Source organism: Magnolia sinica, chromosome 2, assembly GCF_029962835.1.
Source record: "Magnolia sinica isolate HGM2019 chromosome 2, MsV1, whole genome shotgun sequence".
Lineage (NCBI taxonomy): Eukaryota > Viridiplantae > Streptophyta > Magnoliopsida > Magnoliales > Magnoliaceae > Magnolia > Magnolia sinica.
The window spans coordinates 136612432-136630351 of NC_080574.1; the positions used below are offsets into that span (position 1 = coordinate 136612432).

General features: G+C 38.7%; 1 protein-coding gene across 7 annotated transcripts in view; it reads right to left on the bottom strand.

The window, feature by feature from the left end:
* Positions 1-17920, bottom strand: part of LOC131237824 (serine/threonine-protein kinase ATM) — a 158265-nt gene that overhangs the window by 105123 nt on the left and 35222 nt on the right. For all 7 annotated transcript variants that reach the window (XR_009167429.1, XR_009167430.1, XM_058235830.1 and 4 more), the window contains 3 exons: positions 12578-12730; positions 12386-12475; positions 12107-12297 (listed from right to left, as the gene is read on the bottom strand). Coding sequence is in view for 5 of the 7 variants with exons in the window: in XM_058235830.1 (XP_058091813.1) it covers positions 12107-12297; positions 12386-12475; positions 12578-12730 (434 nt within the window). In the remaining 2 variants the exon portion in view is untranslated. The remainder of the gene's footprint in view (positions 1-12106; positions 12298-12385; positions 12476-12577; positions 12731-17920) is intronic.

The following is a 17920-nucleotide window of genomic DNA, read 5'->3' on the forward strand; positions in this document are numbered from 1 at the left end:
CAGAATCGGGGTGCCATTTTATAATTTTTTTTATATTTTTTTTCTATTTACGCATTAATTATGGCCCTTTTTTAAAAAAATCAAAAAATCATTTCTTAATGATTGTTTTGCTGTTTTAATCATGCCATGTGATGTGTTAATCATAGTAGAACATGTTAATGGGCATTTTACAGATTTGGGGTGCCATTTTATATTTTTTTCTATTTACGCATTAATTATGGCCCTTTTTTTTTAAATTCGAAAAATCATTTTTTAATGATTGTTTTGTTGTTTTAATCATGTCATGTGATGTGTTAATCATAGTAGAACATGTTAATGTGCATTTTACAGATTTGGGGTGCCATTTTATATTTTTTTCTATTTACGCATTAATTATGGCCCTTTTTTTAAAAAAATCGAAAAATCATTTTTTAATGATTGTTTTGCTATTTTAATCATGTCATGTGATGTGTTAATCATAGTAGAACATGTTAATGTGCATTTTACAGATTTGGGGTGCTATTTTATATTTTTTTTATTTTTTCTCTAATTACACATTAATGATGGTCCTTTTTTTTTAAATTCGAAAAATCATTTTTTAATGATTGTTTTGCTGTTTTAATCATGTCATGTGATGTGTTAATCATAGTAGAACATGTTAATGTGCATTTTACAGATTTGGGGTGCCATTTTATAATTTTTTAATATTTTTTTATTTACGCATTAATTATGACCCTTTTTTTTTAATTCGAAAAATCATTTTTTAATAAATGTTTTGGTGTTTTAATCATGCCATGTGATGTGTTAATCATAGTAGAACATGTTAATGTGCATTTTACAAATTTGGGGTGCCATTTTTTATTTTTTTTTATTTTTTTTTCTATTTACACATTAATTTTGGCCATTTTTTTAATTCGAAAAATCATTTTTTAATGAATAGTTTGCTAATTTAATCATAGAATTTCATGTGTTAATTATAGTATAACATGTTAATGTGCATTTTACAGATTTGTAGTGTCATTTTATAATTTTTTTTTATTTTCGAATTAGTGACTTTATGTTTTTATTTGCTTATATTGGACAGGTTTTGCCTTGGAGCTTCTAAGGGTTTAGTTAGAACATAAAATCATCTTTATTAACATAGGTCATACACTCATACTCATATCTAATTATCTAGTATCTACCTAAACCTAAAGAAATGTCTAGGTCTGGCCAACAAGTGAGGATATTGGATGGCAACATTGTAAGAGGGTTAGTGGTACTAGGCACCAAATGAAGTGCAAGTATTGTGATAGACTAGTGACTGGAGGAATTAGCCGTCTCAAACAACATTTGGCACATCGAAAGGGTCAAATTGCGCCATGTAGTAGAGTACCGAAAGAGACAATGCTTTTAATGCAAGCTAGTCTGGATGAGTCGAAGGGTAAACGTGCTACTGTACAAAAGAAGAAAGATGATATTTTGGATACAGCTCGACAGGAGGTGTTTGGTCCTGAATATATGGGTGTTCGTGATGAAGATATTATTGATTCTGACAAAGATTCAGATCGAGAATTAACTATAGCTAGGAGAGAGAGCTTGCGTCTAGCTCGTGAAGAGGAAGAACGTCGTCGCATGTTTAGCACGCGTGGGTCAGTGCATAATACAAGGGGGGTAGTGGGAGTGGGAGTGCAACTGCTTCTGCAGGGGGGCGGGGAGCGGGTAGGTTTGGTGGGTTACAACGTGTGTTTGGGAGCCGACGACAGACATCTTCACGTGATGCACCTATACGTTTGGATGAAGAAGTAAATGAGCCTAGGAGACCCTCTATTGATCAAATCCTGTTTAGGAAAGAATCAACTAAACAAAAGAAGATAAAACAAATGTGGAGTAGAACTTCCGTTGAGAAATTAGGTAGAGCAGCAGCAAAGTTATTTATACATGCCAACGTACCTCCTAACGCAGCCAATTCTCCATATTGGCAGGTGGTAATTGATGCAGCAGCAGAAGCAGGTGAAGGAATAAAAGCTCCCACGGCTAAGGAGATTAGGGGGAAATGGACAGATGCAGAGTATGCGGATGTGAAAGCATACGTAGCTACCTTTAAACCTGTATGGCAAGCCAGAGGATACACGATCATGTGTGATAGTTAGACTGGCTCAACCAGACGCAGCATGATCAACTTCATGGGGTACTGCCACTTAGGAACTATATACCATAAGTCAATAGATGCCTCAGAGGCAACAAAAAATTCTACTTATATTAATAGACTAATGGATAAAGTTGTGGACGAGATTGGAGAGGAGAATATAGTGCAGATTGTGACAGATAATGAAGCAACATATAAGCTTGCAGGACATGTTGATGGATAAGAGAAAACATCTTTTTTGGTCGCCATGTGCTGCCCATTGTATTGATCTTATATTGGAAAATATTGGGAAGAAGAAGAATGTTAAGGAAATGGTCGAAAGGGCAAGAGAAGTAACGACGTTTATTTACAACCATAATCAAGTAGTCGCAATAATGAGAAAGTTCACGAAAGAACGAGAATTGTTGAGGCCTGCAGCGACAAGATTCGCAACAAACTTTATAGCATTAAAGAGTTTATTCCAGTATAGGGGAGAGTTGAGTGAGATGTTCATTTCCCAAGAATGGCTCAACACAAAACATGGGAAGAAGACATCAGGGACACCGATTGAAGTTGCGAACACCATACGGGACAACAAATATTGGAAGAAGGTCAAGTCGATCCTAAAGGTGATGGAGCCACTAATGAGGGTACTCCGTCTTGTTGAAACCGACGAAGCACCTACCATGGGCTTCCTATACGATGCCATGGATAAGGCAAAGTTGGCAATTCAACGTGATTGTAGAAGCTGGGAGTCTTATTGAAGGACGATCGACAGGAGATGGACAAGACAACTCCGTCATGATCTTCATGCAGCAAGTTACTATCTAAATCCTAGGTATAGATATGCCCAATCATTTGTTGAAGATGATGAAGTCCGTGTCAAGCTAAAAAATGTGCTAAAGAGATTAGAGCCTGACTTAGATATGCAAATAAAGACGTTGAATGAATTGGATACATTTGAAAATCGCCTTGGTAGCTTTGGATATACTCTTGCACAGCATTCGAGGTTGCAACCGGCCGAATGGTGGATTAATTTCGGAGAGAGTACGAAGGCTCTCCAAAAAATTGCAATAAAAGTTTTAAGCCAAACAACATCTTCATCTAGCTGCGAAAGAAATTAGAGTTGTTTTGCGCTTTCAAAAAATAGGAATAGATTGCAGACTAGAACATTAGATAAACTTGTCTTTATGCACTACAATATAAAACTAAGAATGCGACGACATCATAGGAGCATTACAGCTGTCGATAACGAAGACTACTGTCCAATAAACTTGGACAATATTTATGATAAGGATGACCCGCTTCTACCTTGGTTGGAAACAAGGGAAAAGCAAATTGAAGAGGATAGTAAAGAATTGGAAATTGATGACCCAGAAATACGTAGAGCGCAACAAGAGAGTCGTGTAGATGTGTTAGACCCAGTAAGAGGGGCAGCGTTTATGCCAAGTACGAGTACGGGTCAAAATCAACAAAAGAGTACGGGCAGTGGTAGCGTGACCATGTCAGATGATGGTGACGATGACCCCCCTGCCCCCTGGTGTTGGCACTTCTGGTGTTGCTCAGCGCCCTATACAGCCGTCTAGAGATAGCGATGCCGATGAACATCGACGAGGTGGTACACGAGGTCGGACTTATGGGTGTACCGAGTCACGATACAGCCAGCAGGAGGAGGGTACATCTAGTGGTGCACCAGGTCCGGAAGGTCCGGAACATCAGCAGGCTCATGGTCTTGGTTATTATGATGGATATTCTTATGGTCAATTGGATTATGATTATGATGGTTATACTGAGCCTGTTCCATCACATTCATGTTGGAATAGCCCTTCCGATCAATGTTCATGTGATTATAGATATCCAGATCCAAATCCAAGTTACTCATCACAACAGACGTACTCTCAATCTCAAGATTCTCAACAGCCTGAGTATAGGCACCAGTATGGCTATTCGACGAGCACTGGTGGATATCCTTACTCGGGGTCAAGAGTCGTTACCTAGTCAGGATCAATCATCCTCTGGTTTCGTTGATCTAGTGTTTCCTTCTGGCACTAGATATTATGGATATGCAGCACGTACACCTATTGGACAGCCTCAACCTGATGGTGACGATGATGATGATGTGGAGGTCGAGCAACCACAAAAAAGCAGATTTTCATTTTTGTGGTGACTTATAATTGTGAGTATATATTTATATTAAGGTAAGTATTTGCATCAAACAGCTCACAGCAGTATTATTGCAAGAAGCCATGCAGTCATGCACACACTTGACACTGCCGAACTTGTATTTAAAATAGCTCCCCTGACAACCAATCAAGTAATCCTTAATCAAGTTGCAGGGGAGTATATCAGACACTACTATTTTTTTTTAATATTCTTGACTTGAGGATGACAGGTTATAGACAGGAATCACAGTCACGTGCAGAGGTATGTTCGAGAAATTCCTCAAAAATAATTGCAAACACCTAATGTAAGATATTTTCATATTAAATTCATTCTAATATATATATCATTGATAGTAGATAGTTAGAAAATTAAATATATGAATTTTGTAATCAAATTCAGGTTATCTGGTTCATAAATTCATCAGACAGTCCAATGCAACTTCTCACCAAAGAGTGGACCGTTACACCATAAACATGTTCCAATTTATAAATGAATGCATATTTGGAATGCTTAGAATATTCCGGATTTAATCCATATTTTTTCATATTTTTTTAGCAAAAAAAAAAAAATTTGCGCCGTTAGCCCCCATATCGCCGTTACGCCCCCGTATCCGTATCGGTTTTGGAGGTCACCGTTACGCCAACCAATATCGATACGGGACACCTTGATCATAACCAACCATTCAGCCAACTATCCACCGATAGGTAAAGATATTTGACCGTCCACTTTGAGTTTTGACCACCCGATCATAGTAAACTAACTACTTGATATTTGCATCCGCTCTTACACACCAAATTGAAATTCTAATCCGTTTATCTTGTTCACCACCTATGAATATGCTTAACCCACCATCAAAACTACAATCTGAAAAACTTACACATGTGAACAAGTCACTTGAATCTAACGGTATAATATTGCCTCTTGATCATTCCAAAAACCACTTGTGATCATCCGTTTACAAAACTGACCGTACACCCACTTACATACATGATCAGAGAACTAACCATTAAGTTTTTATATTTTTAACATGTCATCTGATCATCCATGATGTTGGTTGATATATGTGCATTCTCTTAATTAATTTGGTGAATAATTCTTTATTTATAATGATTTATATAGAAATTTTTTTATAAGAATTACTTAGAAACGTGCCTATAACCATGTATAACCATTAGATTTTCCAAAACTCCTATATCAGCAATAGTTACGAAAATGACATTAACCTATACCCTTGAATTCTAGATCACATAGCTCTCATAAACCGTTTGATGTGAAATTTTATACCATGCCTATGTATTATAAATTAACCATACATGTCAAATTTCAGCCCTTAGATTATAGTAAAAGTGTCCCAATTGACAAATCAACCCCTTAACCGTTGATTTTGGTGTCCATCTAGTAAAAAAACCTCGTGGGTAATCGTGGTAGGATATTTCTCTTCATGTAAATGACTTGGATTACACATAATATGGAACAAGTGTGAAATATGAAGGCCCCATTCTGGTAGGCTTTTCCTTAGGCACGAATTTATCCTTTCGAGGCTTACCAACTCCTAATAAATCTGGATCTTCCAATTTAATCACTTCCTACTGTCCATCGCAACTCAAATTTGGACCACACTTTGGTCTCATATGACTACGAGGTTATACAAAATTTAGACCCCGATCTATGATCCTACACCGTTGAATGTTGAAGCCAGTTCCTTCCTTTTGGTGCAAAAGGTGAAATCTCAGATTTAGGCATTTTCCACCATTAATCAACTACCAACTTTTGTCCAACCGTTTGCCTATCTAAACTACACATTTCTCCTAAAATTGGGCCCTAATCATTAAGTGTGGACCGTTATTTGAGATTAAGTTCGTTTTGGCACCCGTTAGGAGAATTTTCAAGATATGCCAATATAAATTTCCGATCACTAAGAAAACCATATACCCCGGCCCTATTCGACAATCCCGATACACTAGACGAATTAGATTTAAAAAAAGATTGCTAGAAAAGGTCAAATTGGAGAAACCCAATCCAAGTAAGATGTGAAACGCACCCCCTCTCACACGCCCAATCCTTTATAAAAGGAGTGCATCCCCTTCTCTTACACGCCCATGATCCCACGTTCAAGAAAGATAAAGAGAAAGGAAAAGGGAAAGAGAAAGAGAAGGAAAGAGAGAGAAAGAGAAAGCGTAGTCGCCCATTATTCTCTTCCTCCACACATGTGGTGTCTCCCTCTTGTTCAAGCGTTGTTATGATTCATGTAGAAACTTTCCTACATCGAGATCTACCTAGATCTAAGGCTAAAGTGAGGGTTTTTTCTTTAAATTTTGCGATAATTTGATTTGATTATCTTATTCTTACATGCTTCAAGTTTTATTATTGTGAATCATCACCTTATAAATGACTATTGCACAATTTAAATTATCACGTTATTACCTTGTCACACAAATATAATGTTGGAAATCTCACTTCTAGTGATCGGTATAATATCGTAGACGTAATGCGTTGAGTAGCAGCCCTCTTGGTCGGCACGTAATTCCGTGGGTTTGGTAGTGGTGCACAATCGATGTAAGTAGATCGCCATGCGTGTTACATCACTTCTCGAGATTGGATGTCGCAAATAGTCGCTCCATGAACACATCGTGTCACGTAAATCTTCCAATCGCATTGTTGTGTCGCCTTGAGACGTTTGCATAAATCCACGTTAACGTTGGACATGCCGACGAATCTCCGTAGTGTGAGAATGCAGGGCTAGTCGGATATTTTGAACTACTTGCCACATTGTGATAATGATCGTTGAGTGTGATGGACCACACATACTTTGCTAGGCATGCATTTCATATAGAATGTTTACGCATACCGATACCAGTTGTATTTGAGGATTATAAGATGTATCAGGACCCTTCTGTTATTCTCATGAATCACTTGAATCATTGTAAACTTTAAAAGACAACCACCACTATGAGTAGGGCATTGCCCTCTCCAACCATACAAATATTGCAAGTGTATTACAGGTTGATGTTACGGACGATAATCATTTTATGGAAGATTCCTTCGAATAAAGAAGGATATCACCACGAATTGTTTTATTTATTTTCCGCTGCAAACTTTGATAATGTAATAAGCTCTCATTAAGAGGGCATTTGATGATTTGTTGAATTCTTTTACTCTAATGGAATAATAAATATAGTTGATTTTACTCTCGTGAATGGTTACCTTCGTAAATGTATCTGGATGTGAATTTATTTTTTTTTAAAGGTGCAATTTTGAAGCATCTAAGTTTTACATTATTAACACCCGGAATTCTCAGGCACGAGTACGTAATCGGACCATGAAAATTCGGGATGTTACACTTACATACCACTACGTGGCATAACTAAGCTATTTAAAACATATACTCGTGTGGTAATCATGTGTGAGGGGACCAATGATGAGTTGGGATGGAAAGTCTCCACCATTGGGCTTAAAGACGAGTTGGTGCCAATTTGTTCTACCCCACTTTTGAGTGTGAGAATTCATGGCTATAGAATCTTGTTATTAGACCCTTTGGATAGTTGCATTGGAGGATTGCTTCTTCAAGTCTTTAGATCGAGAAACCCATCATGCCTCGCCAGATTGACTATGTATGTAACAATTTTGACAAATCCTTAAACTTGGGGACAAATGGGGAGTTCAAGTTCCTAGTATAATATGCTTTGGCCCTCATGACGTTACTTAGGTGGCTCCATATATGGGTGTGGTTGGGCGTATCCATTAGGAAATGGTTGAGGTCCATATGATCCAACAAGGTATCCAGTAGTTTCCTAGGAACATACTTAGATCTTGATGATGGGATCATCCACCAAGTTGCTTTATAGCTAGGCTTAGCACTAAACTAGCTTTAAATGTTTTCAAAAATTCTTTCAACTGTCGATCTTTTGTTTTGACAGTTAAAAATGTTTTAATCGCACTCGATGGATATCCAATGGTTAAGATCTTTGGTCCACCTATTGATTTGCATTGTATTGGATTAAGGGTGGATGGCCATGGTTAGTGGAGGGATCCAATCAATTTAGGTACATGGATAAGCAGGATCATGGACTTTTGATTTGGTACAGCATATAGAAGTTTGAGCAAGGCAAAGGTTTTTGTTAACCTTGAGGCTTCATCACATCCTTCCCAAGATTATTAAAAGGAACAAACAAGATTTATTGCCAACAGATTCATCCTCAACGATGTCATTGCCAACTCTGAAGGGGTGGAATGGGCTTGTAGTTCTAGACAGGAGCTCGTGATTCTCAAGATAGAAAATGTATATGCGTACTATCGCACAACAGCTTTTAAGACAACAGGGGGATGAGCTGTATTATAACAAGTGCATCCCTTGAAACCCTGAGGGGTTGTTTGGCACCATGGATTTGGGGGGATTTGAGGGGATTTCAAATCCCCTGGTTGTTTGGCACCATAAAGTAACTTGGGGTTTCAAATCCCCTCAAAGAGAGGGTTTCAAATCCAGGGGATTTCAGGGGATTTGAAATCCATGGTGAGAACTTAGGTTACCTCTAAAATCCTTCCAAGAGTTGCATGTGTAACATGTGTGTCACCAAACAATTATTCTATTGGGCACATGGCCCACTAATGATATCCCAAAACAATTAGATTATCAATTGCATCACTATAATTACTTTAAAATGATGATCAGCACCGTCCGAACATTGTCCATGTAAATCAACGGTTAAAAATCGTTGGTTAGTCACCCGGACATGATCTTGTGCTTGTGGCCCATCTGAGACTTGGAATTTCATCATTTTCGGGCAAAGCATATATTTAAGCGGGCTTATTACAACCATTGTGTCAAACATTACATACATCACTAATTAGAGATATTAAAGTTGATTTAGTAATTAAATTCAAACCCCTGTAAATATACCATGCATAGCTACTTTTGGATTAAAGTTGATTCCCAATCCAGAGTGCCAAACACAATAGGAGGATTTCAAATCCAGGGGGTTCCAAATCCACGCTCCCAAACAGGCCTATCTCTTTATATATAGATCGTCTCCTAGAGGGAGAGAACCCAGTGTTAGACATCCCTATCCCTTAGGCATCACCTAGAGAGAAAACAAGAGAGGGAAGAGGAGAAGAACGAGAGAATCATCTCATCCTTCATCCATCACTCGTGTGGTTCCATGTGTGGACCCCACCTAGTGGACGGCTCTCCATTTTAGAATCATCCAGACCCTATTACTGGGCTGTGTATGTTGCAAGGTGTCCCGTATCGGTATCGGTTGGCGTAACGGTGCCCTCCGAAACCGATACGGATACGGGGGCGTAACAGTGATACAGGGGTGTAACGGCCCGTAACGGTGCAATTTATTTTTTTTTTGCCAAAAAAATATGAAAAAATATGGATTAAATCCGAAATATTCTAAGCATTCCAAATATGCATTCATTTATAAATTGGAACATGTTTATAGTGGTGTAACGGTCCACTCTTTGGTAAGAAGTTGTATCGGACTGTCTGATTAATTTTTTAACCAGGTAATTTGAATTTGACTACAAAATTCATATATTTAATTTTTTAAATATGTAATTTATATACTTAACAACTTGATATCATTTCTCCCAATAGTTCTTTAAAAAAATGAAATTAAATTTAGGTAGATGGCGTTGCCAATTTGGGGCTGACTTGGAGGACCAATCTATTCTCCAAATCAGCCTCAAATTCATGCCATTTATTGTGATTATCCCACTTATAAATTGGTGGACATTTATTGGATAGTGAATCATAAATAAAAATAAAAAATCAAAAGGCCCTATTTTAAAAAATAAAAGTTCACAAATTAATAATTAAAACTATTCAAATAATTTGATTTTGGCATTGTGAGTTAGCAATTGCAGTCTAAAATTTAATTGTTAAATTTCAAGTTAATATATGTCTCGTGTACAATTTTTTAAAGCTTGAATTATGAGGGACTCGGATGTAAAGTGCAGCACACGTGTCAAAGTTTTTTGGGCCTAACCCGTGATGAATGTGTTATATCTACACCATCCATCTATTTTGCCAAATAATTTTAGGGCATGAGCCCAAAAATGAGGCACATCCAAAGCTCAGGTAGATTGCACCATAAGAAACAACAATAATTAAACGTTCACCGTTAAAAATTTATTGGGGGCTAGAAAAGTTTTAGATCAAGCTGACATGTGTGTTTTCCCTTCATCCACGTCAATGTGACCCAATTAACAGGTTAGATTGAAAATAAACATTACAATGGACTTTAAGTAATTTTTAATGGTGAGCATTCTATAACCATTATTTTCTATGGTGTGGTCCACCTGAGATTTGGATATTATTAATTTTTTGAATCCTGGCTTAAAATGACGTGGCAAAATGGATGGACGATATGGGTAAAATATATATATTACGGGGGGCCCAATAAACATTACCGTGCGCCCTACGAATTAATTGTGAAAATCATTATCTCTGCTGCTATTTTTGGCGTGGTCCACATGATCTCTGGATATAATTTATTTTTTGGCTGGTGCTCTAAAATGATCTCTGAAAATAGATGAACGGTGTAGATGTGATAAATACATCGCCGTGGAGCCGATATAACTTTGATCTCCTTTGAACCGTTCGTACAACTCGGAGCTCGAGGAGTGTCAGCGCTCGTCTTTGCGTGACACGTACCTACAGCAGTCAGTTGCTGCAGAAAAAGGAGAGAGGGAAACGAAAAGAAAAAACAGAGGGAAAGAAAGAAAAGAAAAAAAGAGGGAAAGGGGGAAAGAAGAGATTGAGAGAGAGAGGAAGAAGAAGAAGAACAGGAAGGAGAGAGAGTGAGAGAGAGAGAGAGAGGAAGAAGAAGAAGAAGAACAGGAAGAAGCCGCGAGAAGCCGCAGCCGCAGCCGCAGCTGCTCGAGAAGAAGAAGAAGAAGAAGAAGAAGAAGAAGAGAAAAAAGCAAAAAAAGGTAAGGTTTTTTTTTTTTTTGGTTTTTTTGTTTTTTCGTAACGGCCGTTACGGTCACAGAAATCCGTAACGGCCGTTTCGACCCCGTATCGCGTAACGGGTCCCACCGTTACCGTTACGTATCGGCCGTTAGGGACGATACGTAACCGATTTGGGATACCCTGGTATGTTGGCTCTCCTCTTTCTCCTTCATCTGGGATAGATCGGGGAGAGATCTCCTACTTTAGAGAATAGGCATTAGCATTGTCTACATCATAATTAACGGATGACAAACCAAGGTATGTGATTTGTTTATGGCTTTTGGATTTTGATTTATATTCTACATGGGGATCCTTAGGGGCATGTTTTAAATCGATTGTTTTTCAGAAGTTTAAGCTTCCACATTTCTAAAATCCTAACGAATACATGTCGTGAGTAGACAGCAAATTGTCTTAGCGGTAATCATGATTAAATGCTCAAAATAGCAGCTTGAATCATTTACATAGTGGCATCAAGACAAAAAAAAAAAAAAAAAAAGATTCAGCTAATTCATGATTATCATGTGAAAGTAAATGCTGGATTTTATGCAACCCACCAAGTCGATAACTACACTTTCACCAAACAATTTAGCCCCTTCTGGTAGATGCCTAAAAATGAATTCTTCTCCTTTTAGTTAACAATAATTATGTACTAGAGATCTCAATCTTTGATAATAATAAAAATGAGTTTAACATTTAGTGTATCAGAGATTGTGACCTTTAATACATCACTACTGTTAATTAAAATGAGATGAACTCATTTTTCAGTGTCTACCAAACAGGGCCTTAATATTTTCACATCAAAGATAACAGTCAACGATAAACCAGGAACAGCAAGTTTACGGCAAGTTCCTCAACAATAAAATTTTCAGTAGAATCAGATTTAAACCCAGAGTGGAGACTACCTGGTTAACATTGAAACATAGATGAAATTGGATAAGAAAGCACATGAAAAGAAGAGCTCTGACAGTGACTTCTTTTCAATCTCTTGATCTGAAGTTACAGTTGTTAGAAAATAATCTTCCATTTCCTGCATTAATGGATGCCTTACTTGTCGTGGAAGGCGCAAATTATGATAGCGTTCAGTTTGGGACACCTAAAATGAACCATTGCATGCCCAAAAATTAGATATCAAATGGAACCATATTTTGAATGAAACACTTCCAGAACCCAACATTTCGCACCTCAACACAACATCCTGGCTCAATTTCTGCCAAAACTTCCACCGAGCATTCAGAAAGCTCATTCACCAGTCCTTGGTCATGGTCTTCTGTCTACAACCACAGTTCCCATTTACAGAATCAACCCAGTATCCCCCAGGTAGTATGAAAACCAGAAGTTAGACACAAAGATACAACATGGGATAAAAAGCATACCTTCGTCCAGTCCTCAGCTTCAAGAATATCAATATAAGAGTTTAACATGAATGACTGCCTTGAATAAGACGGAAAGTGTGTGCAACCAGCACAAAGAGAAAAAATAGCTGCTGGCAAGAGCATCACCATCCGCTCATTTAAAACAAAGGGTTCCTACACAAGAGGACATCTCACTTAAACCAACATGCCAAAACATAAATAAGACAAACTGAAGGTAGGATTTCCTGATAACAAAGCAAAGGCAAGCATTCAAACCAAATTTGAAAAATAAAAACAAGATAAAATCAATTGATGACAACTGGAAAAAAAAAAAAAAGGGTAGCATCATATGGCATTATCAGCTGATGGAGCACACACAAGTCCTTCACATGTGAACAAGTTAGATATAAACATTTCCCACACCTCAATCCCATCAGTTTCGCTTCCACAATAGTAATCACTGGTTACTTCTCGCTAAAAGTATTTCTATGAAGACTAGAGCCGTACACGAGTCACCGAGTCGAGCTTGGCACGGCTCGGCTCGGCTCGGCTCGGCCAGTAGCTAACCCCAGCTCAAACTCGGCTCGGCCAGTAGCTAACCCCAGCTCAAACTCAGCTTGGCCAATAGCTAACCCCAGCTAGAACTCGGCTGGGCTCGGTCCTCGAGCTTGATGGCCAACTTGGCTCGGCTCGGTCAGCAGCTCGGGCCAGTTCGAGCCGAATTCGAGCCTCTGCGACATTTTCTCAAACACATAGACTACATCTTCAATTTCTCACAGAATGCAAAACAGTAACAGCAGTTTCCAGGTATTCCATCAAACACTTGGCGGGCAGAATCAAAATCAAGATATGAGGGCAATTTTATAATGTAAAGTTTTTTTTTTTTTTTGTAGTGATTTGTTTCGTGTCCATTCTTTCCTCGCCACTAGCCGATTCCGCGAAGAATGCATGCACCCAAAACAACACTTCGTTGAGTCATTTCATCAAACACTCGGCAAGCAGCATCAATATCAAAATAACAGAGTCACTGAGCCGATTCGATCCGAGTCTACTCGAGTTGAGGTTCGATCCAAGTCTATTCAAGTTGAGGTTTGATCCGAATCAAGTTGAGCTTGGGCAAGCTCGAACTCGGCTTGAAATTTTTTTGAGCTCCAAAAACTAGCTCGACTCGGTCCGAATCAAATTTCGAACCGAGGTGAGTCGAGCTTTTCCGAGTCGAGTCAAGCGAGCTGACAACGCTAGCTCAACTCTTGTACAGCTCTAATGAAGACATTGAGACAAAGAAACAACCACACAGGAGCGCACATATAATACGAACATACATAATAATACAAGAACCAACTATCAGCTAGTTTTAGTACATCTACCTCAACTATGTTCTACAAGCAATGGCTAATCACAGACAATTTGAACGCTGTAGTCCATGTGGTGTTAAAAAAATTTAATTTTTTTTTTTTAACAAAAAAAAAAAAAGGGTTAACATAGCATCTCAAGGAAACTCACAAACAATGTTTCTGAATCCAGAATACCCCAAAGATTGGAGAATCTTACAGCACACGTAACTACAGAAAACTGAGTTATATAATACTTATGGAGTACTAACAATGACGAACATTTTGGTGATGCAACTCAAAGGCATTGCTTGCCAATTACTTCATGCATTCTACTAGAATAACTTCGTGTAATAAGTTCACTTGATAACCAACCAAAAGATCTAGTGTTTCTAGTCTAATATTATGCATAACCAAAGTCGTATGCAAATCACCTGATCGAAGTGATTTTTGCACAGCAGCCCATGAAATGTAGTATGGACCAAATGATAGTCTGCATTCAGCGATTAGATTGTCCAAGTGTCCTGATGCAATTACAAGTTCTACCTCCTCCCTTTACAACTTTTTTTTTTCCGAAAGATGATGCAAATTTATTAGGGCCAAAAGCTAGAAAAAAGAAAGGAAGACAAAAACAAAACCAAAGAAAGAAAATAAAATAAAATAAAAAGGAAAAAAAAAATGGAAAATACGACAAACACTCGGGAAACCCAACCCCACAAACAAAAAAAACTCAGGGCACCCAATCCCTAATCTTCCAAACATGCAAAATCGCCAAAAGAGAGAATCTTCCACGCCCGGAGAGAACGAAATCCCATGCAAACAAGAGAGAAGACAGGCCAAATCATCGAATTCAGCATCATGTCCCGATAGAAGGGGGGAATCCATACACCCCCAGAATCCAAGCTCGAGAAGCAACCAGCAACAGAGATATCAGCCACAGGGCATAGACTAGCCGGAGCAGGAAACGTCCTCCCAAAATCTAACCCTTGTCCCCTCCCCCACAAAACATCCTCCCAAAGGACAATTGAAGTGAAGGGTTTCCGCACCAAACGACCTCCCAAAATCTAACCCTTGTCCCCTCCCCCACAGCCAAGCTAAAACCTTAAAACACCTTAGGGGCGACTCAAGCGACAACCCTCCAAAGGAAGGAGCCGCGATACAAAGATGTTTCTTTGATCCACCAGCCGATGGGGGAAGAGCTATACTTCGCAGCAATGAATTTCTACCACAGCTCCACACCAAAGAGCCGAACTCACTTGCTCAGCAAGGCCGAGTTAACAACATCAAGATGCCCTATGCATCCCCCTCATCAAAAGGACGACAGATGATGCATAACACATGATTTAATGCTAGCATGCAACATGGAAATTACCAAAGAGTCCATAAAGTAATTCAAGTAACAAAAAATGTTAACCTACTAGAAGATTACGAGTAAACAATAGGAAATAAAATTTTATTCAACCTAAATCACATGCCCGCATGCTATGAAATCATATAAATCAATTAAAACTAATTCCAATAGAACGATAGAACTTCCAACTTAGCATAGACACAATCCACACTCAAGGGGTTGACTTGTTGGTTCTAAGACTAGGTTGGAAGGGAAGATTTGAGATTTGGGAATTTAGGGTCCATGAGAATTGGGGATTTTGGGTTTAGGGTTTTTTTGAAGTTGGGGAAAATAGGAATTAGGGTTAGGGTTTAGAAATAAGGCTTAGGGATTTAGGGTTTATAAAAGGAGAAAAATGGATCGAAGAAGAAAGAGAAGAGGGATAGGTTAAGGGGGCGTACAAAAGATGGGTTGGGTTGGTGGATGGGGTTAAGAGAGGAAGAAGAAGAAGGATTTGAAGGAAAAGGGAGAGAGAGAGAGAGAGAGAGAGAGAGAGAGAGAGAGAGAGAGAGAGAGAATACCTTATCGTGAAGATGATGATGAAGGAGAGGTTTGGGCTTCACACACTTGGATTTCGCACCCAAAATAGCTCAAATCACTTGAGGATCTCAATTCACATGTGAGAGAGACTTCCAAGAAGAAGAATCCGAATTTTTATTTAATAAAATCAGTCATTACTGCTGGCCGTTCCCCCCTTTGCCTTGAAATAAGACTCAATTTTGGGTTCCGACCAAAATACTCTCTCAGATCAAATGTGTTCCACTTATGTCCTACTTACTCAAAATTAAAATTAAATACAACTCAAACAAAAATAACTAATGAAATCTAAAACCTAACCAATAAAATAAACTATCCTAATGCTATTATCAAAGTGATCAAAGATCACAATGATCCAACCGTGCGATTGAGAGGTCCACTTGATCTAATAGTTTGATCGTCACCCCCTCTCGATCCAATGGTCCCAACTCCTCAAGAATGCAGCCCACATGTATCTTCCTAGTGTAGGGTCTTCGAAGATGCATCAAATGCATGTAGGGTCTTCAAAATGGTCCACCTGGCCCACTCGGGCCCACGTAGTAGTGATCCATTTAAAAGGAAACCGGTGATGATCTCCTCCTCTGGTAGACTCTGAATGGTGCTTTCATGTCTGATGTAGATCGGGTCGCGGACACTTTCATATCCAAGATGGACCAGAGAAGGCCCGATCCGAGGTAGAAGTCATCAAGACTATCAGAACCTTAAAACAGGCATATCTCACAAACCGAAATGAGTTACTCAACGTGCCATATATGATTTTGAGGTAAGACGAACAACTTTAGCCAACCAACCCGGCATAGCCAGGTTGCCCACGCCGAATTTGTGAGATTCCATCCTATCAACGGCCAAATTCCATGTTTAGCTCCATTTTTGCTATAAATAGTAAGTTTTAGTTTGATTATAACTCTTCATCCGTTGGGCTTTAGGAGTTGTGTCCAACATGAAAAGTGCCTAGAATAATTAGGAGAATAACGTGGTTAAGCCACATAGGACACTTACTATAAAAGTAAATTTACTATTTATAGTAAGTTACGAATTTTAGGGAGTTTTAGTTATAGTTTGTTTCTGATTTCTCTCCTATTACTTGGAATCCCTATTTAAAGGGTTGTGAACTCATTTATTTCAATCAATCAATCAATTACAAATTTCTTTAGAATTTTATTTCTATTTTTATTGCTTTTTCCTCGTGGATTCGAGAAGTCTTTATGAGTCCAGAGAAGGTCCGTGGATTCGGAGTAGTTATCCTTGAGGAAGACGGTGATCGACCTCATCACGTTCATCCCTGCGTCAATTGGTATCGAAGCGAGTACTCCCCTCAGGCCAATGGCAAACAACAAAGGTATGAACAAAATTCTTGTGGACGGTGATCCAGGGATTCGTTATCTTTCGGAAAGAATAAAAGCTTCCCACCGGGAGAGTCAGTTAACCATGCAAGGGCTGCAGGCAACTCTCAACCGTATTACGGATGCGCTAATTCCGCCCCGAGCTCAAAGTGATGCTCAACCGCCCGTGGTTGTTGTACAACACAACCCCGATTTCTTCAAAGCACCATCAGATGATGGTAGATCGCAAGCCACCACTTTGATCGTGAGGAAGCCATTATACATACCAAAGGTAGAAATAGAATTACAGCGAGACAACATCTTTCGAACGAAGTGCACTGTAAGCCAAAAAGTCTGCAATGTGATCATCGATGTCAGGAGCAGTGACAATCTCATGTCGAAAATAATGGTGGAAAAACTACAACCGAAAACAGAAAAACATCCATCTCCATATATGATTGGATGGATCAAGGAGATCAACAAAACAGAGGTAACCGAACAATGTACTGTCTCATTTTCAATTGGTAAAAATTATAAGGATCAAGTAGTTTGTGACGTAGTCGACGTGGAAGTTTGTCATATGTTACTTGATCGACCATGGCAAAATAATATTGATGCTATTGCTACACATAGAGGTCAGGATAACGTATTTAAATTTACTAAAGACGGTAGAAAGATTAGCCTTCTCGCCATGGGAACGGAGAACCAACCCAAGACTTCTAAAGTTGAGGAACAATCTCTCACAACTGAACAGGCCTTTGTTAAATAATATGAGGAAACAAAA